This window comes from Rhagoletis zephyria, unplaced genomic scaffold (assembly GCF_001687245.7).
Source record: "Rhagoletis zephyria isolate East Lansing unplaced genomic scaffold, Rhagoletis_zephyria_1.1 Rzeph_scaffold_02553, whole genome shotgun sequence".
NCBI classification, from domain to species: Eukaryota; Metazoa; Arthropoda; class Insecta; order Diptera; family Tephritidae; genus Rhagoletis; species Rhagoletis zephyria.
This window is the reverse complement of record NW_016159637.1, coordinates 24,232-41,988: the sequence shown is the minus strand read 5'-3', so window position 1 is coordinate 41,988 and position 17,757 is coordinate 24,232. Positions and strand designations below refer to the sequence as shown.

The window sequence follows — 17,757 nt, the reverse complement described above, 5'->3', positions numbered from 1 at the left end:
GTCTATTCATGATGAAATGTCAAAGCATACTGAGCATCTTTCTCTTTGACACCATGTCTGAAATCCCACGTGATCTGTCAAATACTAATGCATGAAAATCCTAACCTCAAAAAAATCACCCGTTATATACCTTGCCATTTTTCTGTAACTCNCTGCTTTATTTTCTGTTTTTATTTTTGTTTTTGCATAATGCTTTTAAGTATATACCTTGCCATTTTTCTGTAACTCTTTTTTTTTTTATATCTGCACCGACTGCGTTGGAACTTTTAAATTTGTCTTTGGAATAGTTTTAATTCAAATTCACTTTCAAAATCTTTTATCCACCAGGTAACGCGTGCGTACTAAAACCAAACCGTTGCATCCACTCATTCGCCGCACAGTTCGAACTGAATCGAAGTGTTCGTGATTAAGGCGCTTCAAGTAGCAGAATCATTTAGGTGGGTAATACTTCTCACTCTTACTACGAAAGCATATTTAAGTATTTTATCTCTGAACCGGCTGATTATTTTCGAACTTTATGCCTTTTGGAGCATTTTTGTGTTGCTGTTTTTTTATTTAATTTTAATTTCTACTTTGCTTTTTTTTATTAGCACAATAATTGTGATTAGATAAAGTATTGGAATAGCTATGAGCTGATAGAAATTCTGCATAAAATAACTGAAACATACGTTATTCGTTAGTCGTGTTAATTTGTACGTAAAAATGTATCATGCAATGCAAAAAAATCTACTTTATCAACAATTGATAACAACAACTCGGATGCGACGCGCTGATTGAGATGTTTAATGATAACGCGTGGGTTTTTTTTCACAATGCTTGTTTGATTGTAATCTTGTTGTAAGATATCGCGGAAAATAAATTATTCAGCTTATTTGTGTTGAGATACATATTTTTCGAGAAAGTTCACACGATTTAGCGACACTTTGTCTCTGGCGGCTGACTGAATGGTAACTGCAAACCGTGCCACAAACGATGCGTTCACACGCCTAGAGAGCGGAAATTACAATATTATGGTGTATTCGGTTTGGAACTGGCAGGCTGGCTGCATCATCCAATGCTCGCACAATTTGTTTGTTATCAGTGTGCTAAATACGTTGTTTACTTTCATGCTTGTGTTGTGAATTCAAGTTCATATTTTGGACCAATAACTACACATTCTGCCATATTAATATATATAAATATATAAATGCACAAATACAGAAATATTTTTATACATATTTATTCGCAGAATATACTTTAATAAACACTTGCGGTAATATTATATCGGTCTAATTATTTGGTTTAGGGTATTTTATCAACGGTACCTACATATTAAGTAAAAAAATATATGCATATTTTCATAGTGCCTCATTCTAATGCCTAAGTAACTAAAAGAACGTTTTAAAATTAACGTACGTATATATGCCTAGGACGTAACCGGATTTTAAAAGCACTTTTCAAAAGGCGATTTGATGAACGAAAGACCTGTCTATTGAAGAATGAATTTTCATATGCTATACTTACGATCTGTTTGTTAAACAGCATGAAAATAAAAAAAGTAAGTGCGCCTAGGCCACACTGGAGAAGTGAAACTTACGTTACATGCCTATTTTGTCTCATAACCAATATACATAGATACATATGTACATCTGCTTCTGCTTAAGGTTATATTTTTTGTATTTTTCTTCTATCTAGACCCCTACCTCTTACCCCTGTTCGCTCCAATTACATTTATGTTATTCTGTTTCCCTTTACCTTCATTATTATCTTTATACTCTATCGATAAAAAAATCGATAATAACATCCAACAGAATATCGATAATAAAACCGATAAAAATATCGATAACAAAATCAATGGCAAATTCGATGAAAATTTCGATAGCAAAATAAATAATATTGGTTGATAAATCGATTAGAAAATCGATAAAAATATCGATAGCAAAATCGATAAATAAGCGACAACAAAAATCGCTTAGAAAATCGATAAAAATCTCGACAACAAAATCCATAAAAATATCGATAACAAAATCGATAAACAATTGATAACGAAATCGATAGCAAGTTTGATAAATAATCAATAACAAAATCGATAAAGGTATCGATAAAAATATCTACAAGACCTATAACGATATCGATAACAAAACCAATAACATTATCGATAACAAAGTCGTTAAAAATATCGATTACAAAATCGATAACAAATTCGATGAAAATATCGATTATTATATCGTTACGAAGATATCGTTACCAAAATGGACAGGAATATAGGAAAAAATTTCGATAACAAAACCGATAAAAATATCGCTTATTATATCGATAAGTCCCGAGAATTCCGAAAATCACTGGAATCTCAAAATAGTTCCCAGATTGGGTCTCTGTGTCTCTATCTATAACCTTCTCTCGATTATTACCTTTATTTTAATCGTTCTTCTATCTTCATCTTTACTGTTATCGGTATCCTCATCCTCATCTTTTTCTTTATATTTATCTTTGTTTTTACATTTATGTTTATCATTTTCTTCATCTACATGAAGGGGAATGCACCTTTGCTCTTATATTTGTAAAGTGTATAAATTTACTTTGAAGTTTATTTTTGTCTTCATCTTTACGCATCTTTGTTTTTTACCTTTGCCTTATACTTTTCTTTATCTATGTACGTACACATTTTTACTTTCATTCTTGTAGCGGTCTTTTTCTAAGTGTTATTCTTTAACCTTTCATTAACAAGTTTTTGTTAAATTCATATCATGTGCATATACTCAAGAAGCCCTAACCATTTCCGTTGCACCATTTCCGTGTGCAATTGGCGTTGAATTTGCCAATTTACTCCCAACCAACCAACCGCCGCTAAAGAAGTTTCACATCAAAAAAATGCTTTTAATTGTCCAAATCTGTGAAGGCTTCCTGGACTTTACATGAACGCCCTATTTCAGAATTTAGTTGAAAAACGCCGTATTTCAGAATGTGATTGAAAAATGCCCTATCTCAAAATATTTTCAATATATGTGACCTGGTCTACGGAAAGGGGGCTTAGGTGTCAAAAAATCAATTTTCACTTTTTGGTTGATTCGGATGGAAGATGAGATGCTTTTTCACGTGGTNGGACCAACAACAACACTTACTGGACGTCCGGCGCGGAGAACAATTAACGAGATAATGAGAAACTGACGAAACGAGTTGCTTACTTTTAACAGCTTTTTCACAGAAAACTAGTTTTCGCACGTAAGCTCCCTTTTCGTAGACCAGGTCACATATGTATTTTCAGCTGAGATAGGGCGTTTTTCAATCAAATTCTGAAAAAGGGCGTTCTTTGGTTTAATATGGCCAAAATTGAGATTGCTAGTACCTCGGCCTGAGATACATACATATTTCAATATAAAGTTCGGTGCCAGTTCCAAAGACACTCGCATCTACTCTGCCTGACATGTTTGATCCGTCGGTGTACCAGTGTACATATCTGGGATCCAATTCAGGTGAATCATTTGACGAGACCTTCCCTTCCTTTCAAAGTAGATGTACTTTTGCATAGATTCAGAGAACTCGCAAATTCCTAGACCTGTTACTTTGCCTAAAATACCTTTGAGTTGTGTTTTGTTATGAACAGTATTTTCGTGAATTCACTGAAGGTTCTGCTGCTCGGACAAAAATGTGGGGTGCAGTCCAACCCAGGATCGACTGTAAGACCGCGGTTGAACACGTTCTCACTGATCCTGTAATTAGACGGACTATAGTACCATATAGGAGTTTAAATAATTCGGAGTTCGGACCCCATGTTTATCCAGAAACAGGCCCATATCGCCGGGTGGCGTAACTAAGAGGTTTGTCTAGATGGGAATTCCGACTTAGTTTTTTATTTACGGTTACCCCAAGAAATTTATTTTACTTTGTCAGAGTATTCAAGCACTGTTCCTCCAAGGGTAATCGTACCAAAGATCGGCTTATACATACCTTCTTGTAAACGATACCAGGAACAGACTTTGAAACTTAAAGTTCTCGCTTTTTCTCGAATGTATGTTTATCGTCAGCTGAGTGAAGATTGCCCTATCTGGGATGCTGATTTGGAAACGTCCTATCTCAGCAATCAGTTGAAGGACGCCCAATATGAGAGTTTGGTTGAAGTTTGCACTATCTCAGAATTTGGTTCAGAAAACGCCCAATCTCGCACCATTTGCTGAGATAGGACATTCTTAAACCATATTTTGAAATAGAGCACTTTCCAACTGTTTGCTGAGGTAGGATGTTTTCGAAACCTCATTTGAGATAGGGCGATCTTCCACTCAGCCGTCGATATAATCTGAAGAAGGCCGATTCAAACTTTCTAAGGCTGTGCATTTAATTATGCCGGTTTAGGTAATTATTTATGCATACTTAGCTGGGAATTGAATATTTGCATCTTTAAATATGGCTTTTTCTTGATTAAAATGTTGACGTAACACAATTAATTGAATCTAGTCTTGTTTCATTGAATACATAGAAAGATAAGAAGTAAATGCAATTCCCCAAATGAATTGAAAGTAGAACGTTTTCCATGATGCAATCGCAATTTATTGAAGATGTGAGTAATTCATGTCGAAACAATAGTAAACAGATTATTCCTAACAAAGGTACGAGAATATACTCAGTGGCGGATTTAGGGCTAGCCAATATGCCAATGAAATACATTGGTGGTAACAAGACGTGCACGCTCCAAAGCAAATACAAAGTTGTAGACTCAATATAGCGAAACTTAACCCTTTAAAGCTATATGGTTTTAAAAAATCCAGGTCGAAGGAACTTAACAATACATTTTATTTTACTACTAACCTGAGGGAGATTCTTAACCAGTTAGCGACATTTTTTTTTTCAAAAATTTGCAAAAGCAATTCTATCGTCTGTTGTTCAACGACAAGGTATAAAACAGAACTCCATAAGCAAGTGCAAAATTTTGCCAGCGCTGGGCATCCCTCGTATAAAACGACAAATGTTAGCAGTAAGCAACACAGCGACCGATGCTATTTTAACCATAATATATGTATTTTGAAAAAGTCGGCAGTACCTAGATAATGGGAGCTGGAAAAGAGCGACTGGCACTATGGGGCCTATGGCGGACGAGACTGAAAATCCGCCACTGTGTATACTTTATCTATATACATACTGTGATGCACTTTAAATTTTAATAATCGCGAATTGATTTCATTGCTTTTCTGCTTCTTATCAGTACGTAATATATATTATACATGCATATATGTATGTATATCCATTTACAAGTGCACATACATATCTCTGAATACCCTGCAGTAAAATTTAGAGACAGTCTGGCAATGCGCTAGTTCCGGACTACATATTTCAGAACTCTCTCTGAACTGGTGCAAAACGGCTGCAGAGCGGGACAGTTGAAACATGCGGTGTCTGTAAGTGCACAAATTCTCACTTGTCGAACAATACGAAAGTAGCTCAGCGAGAAGACCTCCGACTCAAACATCACTGGTCGCGAGTTCACATCGCGCTGGAGGCAGTTGTGAGTTTTCATATTTAATGATTATAGATTGTTTCGTGTCGCTTATAATATATTTTTTTTTAATAAAATGTGTAACAAAAATGGAATTTGTATAAGAAAAGAAAAAACGGAAAACGTGTTCTTATAAAAAAACTCTCCAAAACGGAACTGGTTAAAAACTAGATGCAAAGTAATACATTCGGCGACAATTGCCGCCGGACAGTTGAAAGCATTGATTGGGTATTAAGGTAGAACTTGTACTGTCGGCAAGAGGTCTAGTCCTATGCTAGTTCTGAGCTAGTCAGATTTTCTGCTGGGTAGGTATTGATTGTTGGCACAGCGATCGCGATCGTGCCTTCCAACAAAATCATTGCCTACAACTAGGCTGCCAACGACGAAATTACGTTGACGATAATCTGTTGACTAACATAAGAATGTAAAGAAAATGGTAAACTTAAGAGACAACGTTTAAATGGAACTAGCACTGGTTTAGCAATATGATCAGTGTTGCCAGAACTTTTTGGGCCGATCGGCTATATTGACAAAAAAAGCGGCTAAAACCGGCTAAAATGTTTAAACTAAAATTCACATGTTTTATTTAAAGAAATCGCAAGTAGAAAGACTATTAAAATCATATTTTTTTTAGTCAATAAAGCAAAGCTTCACCACTCATATATTCATACATAGTTACGAGTATATGTGTAAAACGTACACTGTACATTTATGTGCATAAACGAAATGGCATTTTATATACATACATACATACGTATGTACTACATACTCAAAATTAACACAACACTACTGCCTTCGTTGGTTATTGATTAAATTTGAATACATATTTTTGTAAATGATTTATGGCTCTAGACTCTGAAATGGTATTTTAAATGAGTACAAAAATTCGCGTACTGGGTATGCATGTATGTGTAAATATATGTAAAAAATTAACATAATTAGCAATCAATTAGTGCTTACCTTTAACAATTTATTTCTGCAAAAGCCTACAAAGAGAAGAAAAATGCAGGCATTAGCTTACTTCAAACGCATATACATACATATGTATTTTGTACCAAATAAAAAGTTTGGTATTTGTTAGATGTGGCGATATATATTTTTGTCCTTGCAGATGCACTATAATTACGGTGACCATAAATATGGATTCAAAATGAAGGACAATTTTTCAAAAATATGTCTACATATATTTACGTAGTATAAAAATATCAAAAGAGTATTTATGATTCTAAATTCTTAATACATTTTAAACTTTAAAAACGAATCACGTTTTCTTCATCGATATTAATCTTGTTTTACATGAGTATTTATAAAAGTATAGTAAAACACATTATAATTACAGGTAATTTTTAGCAAAAAAAAACCGACTTAAAAAAAATATATATACATCTATATATTTCATGATCCAATGATCGGATCTAAACCAATCTGACCTCTGAGACACTACCTTTCCGTTGCAAAAAAAATTATTGAAATCGGTTGACGTGGTGCAAAGTTATGCGGTAACATAAATAAAAAAAAAAAAAAAATTCCGACGAACTGATAACCTCCTCCTTTTTTGGAAGTCGGTTAACAATAGCTTACACGAAAAGTGAAAATCTTTAAAAGATTATTTTATAGGCAAATTTTGAGTCATTCAAAACGAAAACAATACCCTTTTTTTGTTTTTTGTTTTTGGCACTTTTCGCAGTTATTTGTCAAAAATCGACCTCATGAGTCGACGTAAACAACGAGTTACAAAGGTATTTATGTGCCCTTTACAAAAATATATAATTTGTGCAGATTGCGCTTCATAGCATCTACATTTCTAATCCGATTTTCATTATCTGTGGCTAAAAATATACTATAGTGATATATATAATTTATCGAATTTTTAAACTAATGAAAAAAAATAATCAAATAAAACTGCGTATTTGATTGAAACTCTCACTTTTTTCGACTTTGACGACAAAATGCAAATGGTCGCCTGTAGCACTAATAATTTTCATTGAAGTCGCCACAAGATATATATTTTGGTAAGAGGCACATCAGTACCCTACGAGCTGTAAGTCGCTTATGTTGATTGGGAGATTTTTTCATGAGATATTGAAGAAAAGCTACGAAAAGTACCAAAAAACACTTTTTTGAAAAAATCCATCCATTGTCCGATAATTTTAAAATAACGAATAAAATGTGGGACAAATGCAGGAAACTTGAAAAAAACAGTACATTTTCAGGGTTTTTAGGTTTGAAAAACTACGCAGGACCGACCTTTGAAAAACAGTACGGTCCTGCAAAAAACAGAACGGATGGTCACCGTAACTATAATACATACATATGGGCGATTCCAGCGAAAAGTCTTCCGCGTAAAAAAATAAAAAGTCCTATATCTTACTTATTTATAGGCCGATTTAGCTGCTTTTTAACCGACTTCCAAAAAACGAGAGGTTATCAGTTCGTCGGAATATTTTTTTTATTTGTTTTTTCATTTTTATTATATTTTTTATGTATATTACCGCCTAACTCGACCGATTTCGATAATTTCTTTTCCATCGGAAAGGAGATAATGCGGAACTGCACGTTATACATCCCAAAAAATTAGTTTCAATAAACATTTTGTAAATTTTTTAAATTGATACTAAAATAAATACATACATGATAAATTTGATAAATTTTTTTTTTTTTTTTTATATTTTTGAGATATTTATTTGAGATAAGAATACTTCTGATTTGTATTTATTTATGGTTGTGAAGCTAAGAAGAGCGGTGCGGGTAATTAATCACATTAATGTAAGTTCAATTGAATCTCTTTTTCGATTTGAGTTACCATTCTTACAAATTTTTAAATTTTCAGAGAAAAAAAAATGTTGAAAATTCGAATAAAATCGAATTTGTTACACCAAATTTCGAATCGAATAATTGAATGGCTGGACAATATTCGAAATTCGGCAAAAATCGAACTGCAACCCTCACTACCCATCCCTATATTCTACTACGGTTTTCTAAAGCTTTCTGTCGAAAAAGAGAATAAGGCAATCCATGTTTGCAACAGAAATTTGTCTGNTATACTGTGCAAGAACGCCTCTCAACAAATAATAATAATGGCGTCCTCAATTACATACCGATTATTTGGCGAAGTTAATCGATTTATCGATTGAATCAAATCGCAAACAGTTGTTGTTTCGGCAATTTTGCTGCAGAAAAATTTGTGATGTGGTCCGTAAATATTAAATTAAAAAATAAATTAAATATAATATTTATTTTTAAGTACGCGAAATGTATCTTAAGAATTTCTTTTAATAAATAAAAATTGTCCAAGCTTTTATAAATCGGTTATTTAAGCGTGCAACTTCATTTACTTTTCATTCCACTAAGTCTAAAGTCTCCGATTTGAAACCGCGAAAATTTTGCGATATACGATTGTGAGAGCGCGCAATTATGCGATTTGACAACTAAAACGCAAAATTTTTGCGAATTCGGAAACGGGAGCCCGGCTGATATTCAAATATTTCGTTGTTTACTTCCCTTATTTAACAAATATAAGGTTCTTTGCTTTCACCGACTTCTGTTTTTGTTTGCACATGTAAATCAGCTGATCGTTTGACACTTTTCATGAACTTACAGGAAAAAAAACTCCGGACTAAATCCTGTAACTTCTGACTAGGAACAGTTGCTCAGTTACTCTCTCAAAAGTGTTACCACTTACAGGTCTTATGTCAATAGGAACGACTTCCTGTAAGGTCTGACTAAATCCTGTCAAGAGGATTGCTATTGGCACAGACTAAATATATGCCCGTTCCATTATTTCTTGAGGAAAGAGTGAGGCAACAGGCTGTGAAATATCAGATGTAGATGTCAAAATTCCTTTGGAGACACTCACGAAATAATTGCACATTTTTTCTTGACCGTTATTTTAAGAACTGGATACTAAGCTTAATTGCAAAAGGGATTTTTTGAAAGTTCTTTTCTGTAAGGTCTTACAGAAAGGCGAAAGAACAATATTTAATACAAGCGCCGGGTACATAATATTCGGTTTCGCTTGAACTTATACATACTTCTTTACTTGTTTATTTATTATGATGTCTCAGTAATTCTCAGAACTATTTTTTTTTTAATATTGAAGAAAGTTACCGTAAATACATAAATAGCTTCCCACTTATCGAAAAGCGATTTGTATGGTAATATAGCCATGCTGTTGAAGAACAAACGAGGCCATAATCTGTTATGACATTTGCATGGAGCCAACTAAGAGGTAATATTTAGTATTTCAAATAGGCTGCAACGATGCATTTACATATGTAAAACATAGATATGGACACACATATATATGTAGATAAGTATTTTAAAAAGGTCTTTAAAAATTTACATAGTTCTGAATCGCTTTTTGGTACAAGACGGGATTAACTAATTTTTTTTAATCAAATTTATTATAATAATTTACATGTTTTTAACATAGAAATGTCAACAAAATCTTTAGCTTCAGTGTAAAAATTTTTCCATGCCACAGATCACAGATTTTGTATAAAAGCGAGAGAAATGCACTCAGAATGGGTAGTACATTTTTGGAAAGATGCAGTGGAGCATAGTTTTTTGCCTACCTTTGGGTAAGTGGGAAAGCATTTTAATTAAAATTTAAATAGATATGTTTGTATAAATATTTTTTCCATATTTTTCTAGCGCTTTCAGTTGCCTTTGTGGTTGCACTAGACAACAACTCCTTCAATGAAAAGCATACCCAGGCAGATGTTGCTAAAGAGGCTATAGCAGAGCGAGCAGTAGTAAAAAAGGATTTGGATAAATTAACTGAAAAGGAACAAAAACAAGTGGAAAGTATAGCAAATACCATCTCCAAAGTGGAGACAGACAACGCAAAAGCTGAATCTGCGAGTGAAGCACCAGCTGAAACAGTTACCGTGGAAGCACGGGCACAAGAAGAAGTCAAGAACGCCCGCCAACCGACTAAGGCCTCCAACACCGTTTTGGAATCTACAGCCGCAAGCTCCTGTGAAACTAACCCTACCAAAGGAGAGCAGCATGCGCATCATAGAGAGCAGTTGCCTGGAACAGCCAAATTTCATGGTGGCGGCAAACCATATCTGCAAGTAGTTGTGCCCACACATCAGCCATACACAACACCACAGCCTCTACACCATCGGCCAGCTTATGGTGGTGATTATAATTATGGTGGTTACGCTGGTGGATATGGCGGTAATGCTGGTTATGCCGGTAATCCTGGATATGGTGGTTACCCTGGTTATGGCGGCTATCCGGGCTATCCGGGCTATCCGGGCTACGGTGGCTATCCTGGTTTTGGTGCTTTTTCCGGTTTTGGTGCTTTTCCTGGTTTTGGTGCTTTTCCTGGTTTTGGTGGGTTTCCTGGTTTTGCCTTTGGCGGCAGGTTCCCCGTCCTACTACCTAATGGCACAATTGTTTTCGTCGCAACTTCTCGAAGCCTTAATTTCGGTTCAACGAAATCTTTCAACAATCCAAATCTTGAAGTCATTGCTGAAGCGGCTGAAGCTGAAAAATCAGCAAATGTCAAGGAAGAGGTGAAAGAGAAGTCCTCAATACCATTACTTCTTCGCTTATTTGGTTAAGTTTGGAGATAAATAAAATTTCGTGACATAAGAAAATCAAAGTAGCGCTTTTTGGTTACTTTTCTTTTTGCTTGGAAATGATCGCAATCACAAAATGATCAATTGTTTATGTTGTTAAGAAAGAAACATATGGAAGTAAACAATTGGTATATTTTACTTTGTTATTGCTGCGCTGACTCACAATGTTGTAAAACACAAAGGTTGGATATTCACATCTGCATCTGCGTATGATACTCGTATTTAAATATGTCTGTATACACAGATATAAGTACATACATATTTAAGTATTTGCATTGAAACATCGTGGTGAGCCACTTTATTATGTGTGAATATGCGAGCTGTTGGCGCGTTACTCATCGCGTAGCCGTTCGTTTTTTGAAACGTGAATTGAATTTTGCACATATGATAATACTTAGTTTTATGGTGAATATATCATTTGGAATTTATTGTTTTTACTGCATGTATGTATAGAAGCAAAACATGATTTTCTAAGGCGCCAATCCATTTAATTTTCATTGAAAGTCTTAACCTCCATTATTCGATAAATAACAAAAATGTTGAAATAAATTTTAGAGTGGGTTGAGGACGATGCTCAGAAAAGTTTGTAGATGAAGTGAACTGGAGATTCTTAAAAGGTCAAAAACCCAGTGTTGATCTCATAGGAGACCGCCTTGGTTTTTCATCGGAAAGTAGCAATAAAAATACTGGCTTTATGCCAAAAGTCGCAACGAAATATGTAGTTAAAGCGGGAAAGGACCTGAAAAAGTAGCTCGAGTGGTATTTATGTACGTCATCCTTTTACATTTATCAATTTCTGTAAATTAACGATTCCCAAATCCGAGCTTGGGTTAGATTAAAATGACTAGTTGCGTACCATATGAAGTTCTCAATCACTCTCGATATTACTGGATAAGTACCAGGCTGACAGAGCTTTGCTCGGAGTGCATATACTTTTTACAGTTCTCAAGGCTTCGATATCAAAAATTTTGAAAAAAAATAATATGCCTTTTGAATCTTACAAAATAAGTAAATTGTTTACTCTAAAAATTAGGTGGCTACCCTATTTGGAACTACGCTGGAATGAAGAGAACATTTGAGCGTATATCGACGGCTGAGTGGATGATTGAACTAACTCTACAGCCGGCTCGAAAACGCCCTACCTCAGAAAACTTTACAAGAACGACCTGCTTCAGAATTTGACTGAAGAACGACCTATCTTAGAATTTGCTTAAAAAATGCCTTATCTCCACTGAAAATATGTTGAAAATAAGTGCAGATAGGCACCGATGTTATGGGAAAAATCCATCAACGAATCCGGCCCTCAAGGCGAATATCGAGCAAGCCATTTGTGAGATAGAGCCAGAAATCGTCACCAAGGTCTTGGAAAACTACGTTAAGATGATACGCTACTGCGAAGCTAGCCGAGGCAGCTACATGAATGAAATCGTGTTCCATAAATAATTGGAATATTTGCTCATTCGAATAAGCCAATAATATACCGAAAAAAATGTTTTTTGTTAGTTCATTTTGTTTTGGATTTTTAAAAATAAACTAATATGTGGACCACCCTGTACGTACATACATACATATGTACATATGTGACCATAATTTTGAAAATGGTCCAAGTCATTTCATACCTCTTGTGCTTTAATAACCGGTTACTTGGAACTGAGTACATCGTTCTACTGTCGGTAAGCTACTGACTGTTCATCGCTGCACCATAAACACCGCCATATGAATTTGTATATTTGATAGCTATTAGCGATTTTAATCCGCTGGGTTATGTACCTAGCCTAAAGAATTCGATTGATAAGCGAGAATGTAATACATACTTGAATCGATTAATCACGTGATTAAAATTATATTGTATATATGGGTCATTCCATACAATATTTACACCTCAATATTTTTTTTGGGGTGAAATATATTTTTTTTTACATTCTTCACCGAAAAAAAGAAGACACTTATTATTTTATTTCGTCATGATATTCGAAAATCTAAAAAAAAATTCCCGAAATTTTATACTCACGGAGAAGTCAAAGTCTAAAATGTTTACAGCTTACTCCATAAAGTTTGACAACTATTCAGGTGGAAAAAAATAAAAATCAACCATGAAGAAGTTAATAAAAAAAAAAAAAAAAAATGAAAAAAATCGATTTTTAATGCCTTTTTTTGTTTTAATCTATCTCACACTCTCATGGAAAGCCGAGGTAATTACGCACATGTTGATACCTTAACAGATTTTCTCCGACAAATAGTTTATCAACAGCAAACAATTGAAAGAAGATACTTCTCCGTGAGTTCAAAATTTCGGGAACTTGTTTTTCGAGATTTTCGAATATCATGACGAAATAAAAAAATAGGTAGCTTCTTTTTTTCGATAAAGAATGTAAAAATATATACTTCACTCGAAAAAAAATGTTGGGGTGTAAATATTGCATAGAATGACCCATATATTAGTTGTACCCACTTGGTGTGACGATGACTTATCTGGACTTACGGATATCTTACCAGATAAGTCTAATGCACATATAGGTAAACATACACATTTGTACATGGTAGATTAGACCGCACCTGAAAATAAATTCACCTTACATCCCCCAGTCTAAAGTATTTTAGTAAGGTAGTTTCGATAAAATTAGTTTTTTATATTTGGCCAAATTTTTTAAATTTTTCGTCATACATATATTCAGCATTTACCGTGGGATCATAAAGTGTGATAAATCGATGCTCTTGTCCAGAGCAGACATTTTTTCGTTTCCAAAGTTCATTGACCTCAAGTAACCCGTTCTGCACTTACCCAGCGGATCTCAGTTTCGACCAACCCAACGGCAATAAATTAAAGTTCGCCAAAAATCATTAAACTTTATTTAGGGAGTATTTCCATTAGTCCAGTAGAAGAACTGTTTAAAAATAGTTCATAGGTGTCACCGAAAAATGTAAAAAGGCGACCCCTAGCCTCGGCAAAAAAAAGAGAAAAATGTTTCCTGGCTTTATCACTATACATGACGACATCCCAGTGGGTACATATTTATGTACATATATTCCAAAAAAATGTAGGAATAAAAAAAAACATCTTACTGGCTGCAGTTATTACTTTGTTTTGGTTTTTATGCCTTTGTTATGAATTCTATGTCTAGATTACATACATATGTTTCGTATTTTAGTTCTTTTAAGAGCTTAATTTTTTATTAGTTGGAATTTAGTTTTCTACTTTTAGCACATTTTGTGATACCCATTTGTTGTATGAACGTAAAAAAGTCATAAAATTTTAGCACATTGTTTTTAATTTTTCGCTGCCTTTTATCGCATTGAGTACTTACGCACATTAATATTTTTGCACTTAAAAATAGATAGGGTGCACCACTAACAGCGTTCTATAAGAAAAGTGTGAGAGTTTTTTGAAAAATTCTCTTATAAGTTAATTAATTTTACATATACATATGTACTGGGAAAATAAGTAAGCACCTAACGAGGTAATCCATGTTTTCTTTGTTATCATGACCAATGTCGACTATTAGTAAAGCACCAAATGAACACTTTCGATAACGCCTTACGTTGTTAGTTTCAAAATAACGCGCCGCCGAAATTATTTCTTAAATTTTTTTAAATAAATTATGTAGGTTTTAAACTCTGTTACTGATTCCAAGTATTTGACGTTACAGGAATTTCAAACCTTTAACATTTTACGAAATACATACTATACTACGAAGACACTTTGAAAATCTATTAAAAGCTATATGCATTTTGTTTTAGGCAATCCGTCATTTTTTTTTTGTAAATTTATGATTTCATCGGTAGAAAAAGGTATGCCTAAAACACAGGTAAAAAAAAAGTTTATGCATATTAAACGAGGTCTGTTAGGCTCCATCATGTCAGGTTCGTGGTCAGTTGGGGGTCAAATAGGACAACACAAATTTATTCAATAAAAAAAATTTGTCTTTGTCTGAATCCGAATATGGGGTCCCTTGATTCCTCAAGGTCATCTAAAGGTCATGCCAAGGTCATCCCAAGGTCAAATCCAGAAGTATTTTATTGAATTTTCAGGTTTATTCAATGAATTTTTCCCTATTCAGCATGTCGAATAACAGAGGGATATGTATATAGGTTGGGTTTAAAATGCATACACTTTTTTTTGCAAACCTATGCTGTAGGTACTACCCAGTGTTTGAAACAGAAAATAGTCGGATGTGGCTAAATCGCAAGAATATTCGAGGTGGGGTAGCAGCTCGTACAAGTTATAGATTAAAACCAGTTTTTTATTTTCCTAAAAATTCACCAAGTTATCTTCTTTCAACGTCAGTCAAACGCAATCTAAATGACGTAGTTCGCTCGAAATTTGACAGTAATATTTTAAAAGATGTTAGTTGACAGGGGCAGTGTTGCATTTAAAACTGCTACACGGGAAATTCAAAAAATCTCTAACTTACCAAATTGCTCTCGTATAATTGGCAAAATATTTGCTGAGAGATAAGACTTTATACATACATGCATATACTACATATGTGTTTCTTTATAAATGTTGCAGTATTGACACATTTCAGCTACACTGTTTATGAGTCATAATAAGAATCATTTTTGAATGTAATCAGGCTTCTAAAGTAAAGTATGAAGTAAAATTGTGAGTTCAATGGACAATAAGCTGTTTACAGAAATATAAGAAATNTTTTTTTTTTGTAAATTTATGATTTCATCGGTAGAAAAAGGTATGCCTAAAACACAGGTAAAAAAAAAGTTTATGCATATTAAACGAGGTCTGTTAGGCTCCATCATGTCAGGTTCGTGGTCAGTTGGGGGTCAAATAGGACAACACAAATTTATTCAATAAAAAAAATTTGTCTTTGTCTGAATCCGAATATGGGGTCCCTTGATTCCTCAAGGTCATCTAAAGGTCATGCCAAGGTCATCCCAAGGTCAAATCCAGAAGTATTTTATTGAATTTTCAGGTTTATTCAATGAATTTTTCCCTATTCAGCATGTCGAATAACAGAGGGATATGTATATAGGTTGGGTTTAAAATGCATACACTTTTTTTTGCAAACCTATGCTGTAGGTACTACCCAGTGTTTGAAACAGAAAATAGTCGGATGTGGCTAAATCGCAAGAATATTCGAGGTGGGGTAGCAGCTCGTACAAGTTATAGATTAAAACCAGTTTTTTATTTTCCTAAAAATTCACCAAGTTATCTTCTTTCAACGTCAGTCAAACGCAATCTAAATGACGTAGTTCGCTCGAAATTTGACAGTAATATTTTAAAAGATGTTAGTTGACAGGGGCAGTGTTGCATTTAAAACTGCTACACGGGAAATTCAAAAAATCTCTAACTTACCAAATTGCTCTCGTATAATTGGCAAAATATTTGCTGAGAGATAAGACTTTATACATACATGCATATACTACATATGTGTTTCTTTATAAATGTTGCAGTATTGACACATTTCAGCTACACTGTTAATGAGTCATAATAAGAATCATTTTTGAATGTAATCAGGCTTCTAAAGTAAAGTATGAAGTAAAATTGTGAGTTCAATGGACAATAAGCTGTTTACAGAAATATAAGAAATGCATTTCGTACACATCAAAGCAAAAGTTCCCAATTGACTGGAAATAATCATATTTTTATATCTATACATATAGAAAATGCTTTAGTGACTGTTTTAAAGAAGCCAATAAATTTCGTAAGTACAATTGAAGATATGACAAAAATTTTTCCCAGAAGCGGTCAACTCTCTCTGGGTTATTTATCGCCATATTTTTTAATACCTTGTAATATGTATATATTTTGATATTAACATATCGAGTCCTAACCGCCAAAAAGATGCAAGCGACATTTTTTTTTCTAAATTTTCCTTTTGATGCAGAAGTGTTCCTAGAGCATCAAAATGCATTCCTGCAACAAAAATAAATTTTCGAAAATAATATCGCTTACGTACTTTTGGCAGTTAGGGTTCGATGTGTATGTTTTTAAAAACATTCCAAGGTAGTAATTAACCCAAAAGTCAATGCATAAGGCTTATCGTTTTTCTTTTCAATTCCATCATCGATATCATGGACTAATTGATAAATGTTAAGGTTTCAGTGGGTATATATGTATGTAAGTGCATACGTATATATCATTTTTGTATGAATATATATAACCATATGCATGCTATAAAAATGAACGTACACATTTTATCAAAATGATAAAATGAATCATGATAAAAATATAGTAAGGTAGAACCGCTGAGAGTCACTTTTAAAATTCTTGACGTTTCCAAACAATTTAATTTTTAAATTTACTCACAAACTCACACACACATTTTCATTTTCAATCTCAAGCAACAACAATTTCGAACAATTTCAATTTTTTATTTTCACTTTTATATGATTTTAAAATGTTGGCAAACTTCAAAAAAAAATCATGGCCGACAAATTGAGAGAACGGTTCTACCTTGCTATGTTTTTATCATGAAATAAATTACAGATTTATTTTTCTGCTTCTTTTTTCGTTTATACTCGTTAAATATGGCAGACATTAGTGTTGCAGCTGTACAAATGGTTTTTATCTCTCAAGCCAAGCAAAACATGTCGATACTTGAGTGTTTGGTATTAAAGAATTTTAACACATTTCTAGTACTTGTAGCTCATGAAAGTAACTACAAACTTTTGATAATTTTAAAAACTGGAGAACATTTGGTCATTTAAAAACTGTACATAGTTTTTAAGGCAATTAAAAAC

General features: G+C 33.7%; 2 protein-coding genes across 9 annotated transcripts in view; one reads left to right on the top strand and one right to left on the bottom strand.

Annotated features, from left to right (window-relative positions):
- The window catches only part of Myo61F (unconventional myosin 61F), a 53,420-nt gene that overhangs the window by 15,149 nt on the left and 20,514 nt on the right, over positions 1–17,757 (bottom strand). For 2 of the 5 annotated variants that reach the window (XM_017621697.1, XM_017621699.1), the window contains one exon: positions 6,428–6,453. The exons of 1 other annotated variant lie outside the window; for it this stretch is intronic. Coding sequence is in view for 2 of the 4 variants with exons in the window: in XM_017621696.1 (XP_017477185.1) it covers positions 131–138 (8 nt within the window). In the remaining 2 variants the exon portion in view is untranslated. Of the gene's footprint in view, positions 1–130; positions 152–207; positions 663–6,427; positions 6,454–17,757 lie in introns of those variants that run through there. 2 more of the 5 variants (XM_017621696.1, XM_017621695.1) reach the window with 2 other exon arrangements.
- On the top strand, positions 9,624–11,162 carry LOC108367129 (keratin, type II cytoskeletal 3-like). 4 transcript variants are annotated; one of them, XM_017621700.1, is made up of 3 exons: positions 9,624–9,695; positions 9,951–10,047; positions 10,121–11,162. In XM_017621700.1, the coding sequence occupies exons 2-3, from the start codon at positions 10,014–10,016 to the stop codon at positions 11,038–11,040; spliced, it is 954 nt and encodes a 317-aa protein (XP_017477189.1). In that variant the 5' UTR covers positions 9,624–9,695; positions 9,951–10,013; the 3' UTR covers positions 11,041–11,162. The 4 variants fall into 4 exon arrangements, with proteins under 4 accessions (XP_017477189.1, XP_017477192.1, XP_017477191.1 ...); XM_017621702.1 differs by having other exon boundaries at positions 9,627–9,695; positions 9,900–10,047; XM_017621703.1 differs by lacking the exon at positions 9,951–10,047 and having other exon boundaries at positions 9,626–9,695.

Bases quoted from the DNA above. Each gene is read 5' to 3' on its own strand.
- LOC108367129 (XM_017621700.1), top strand. From the start codon at position 10,014: ATGCAGTGGAGCATAGTTTTTTGCCTACCTTTGG. The intron at 10,048-10,120 runs GTAAGTGGGAAA...ATATTTTTCTAG, and splicing joins AGTTTTTTGCCTACCTTTGG to CGCTTTCAGTTGCCTTTGTG.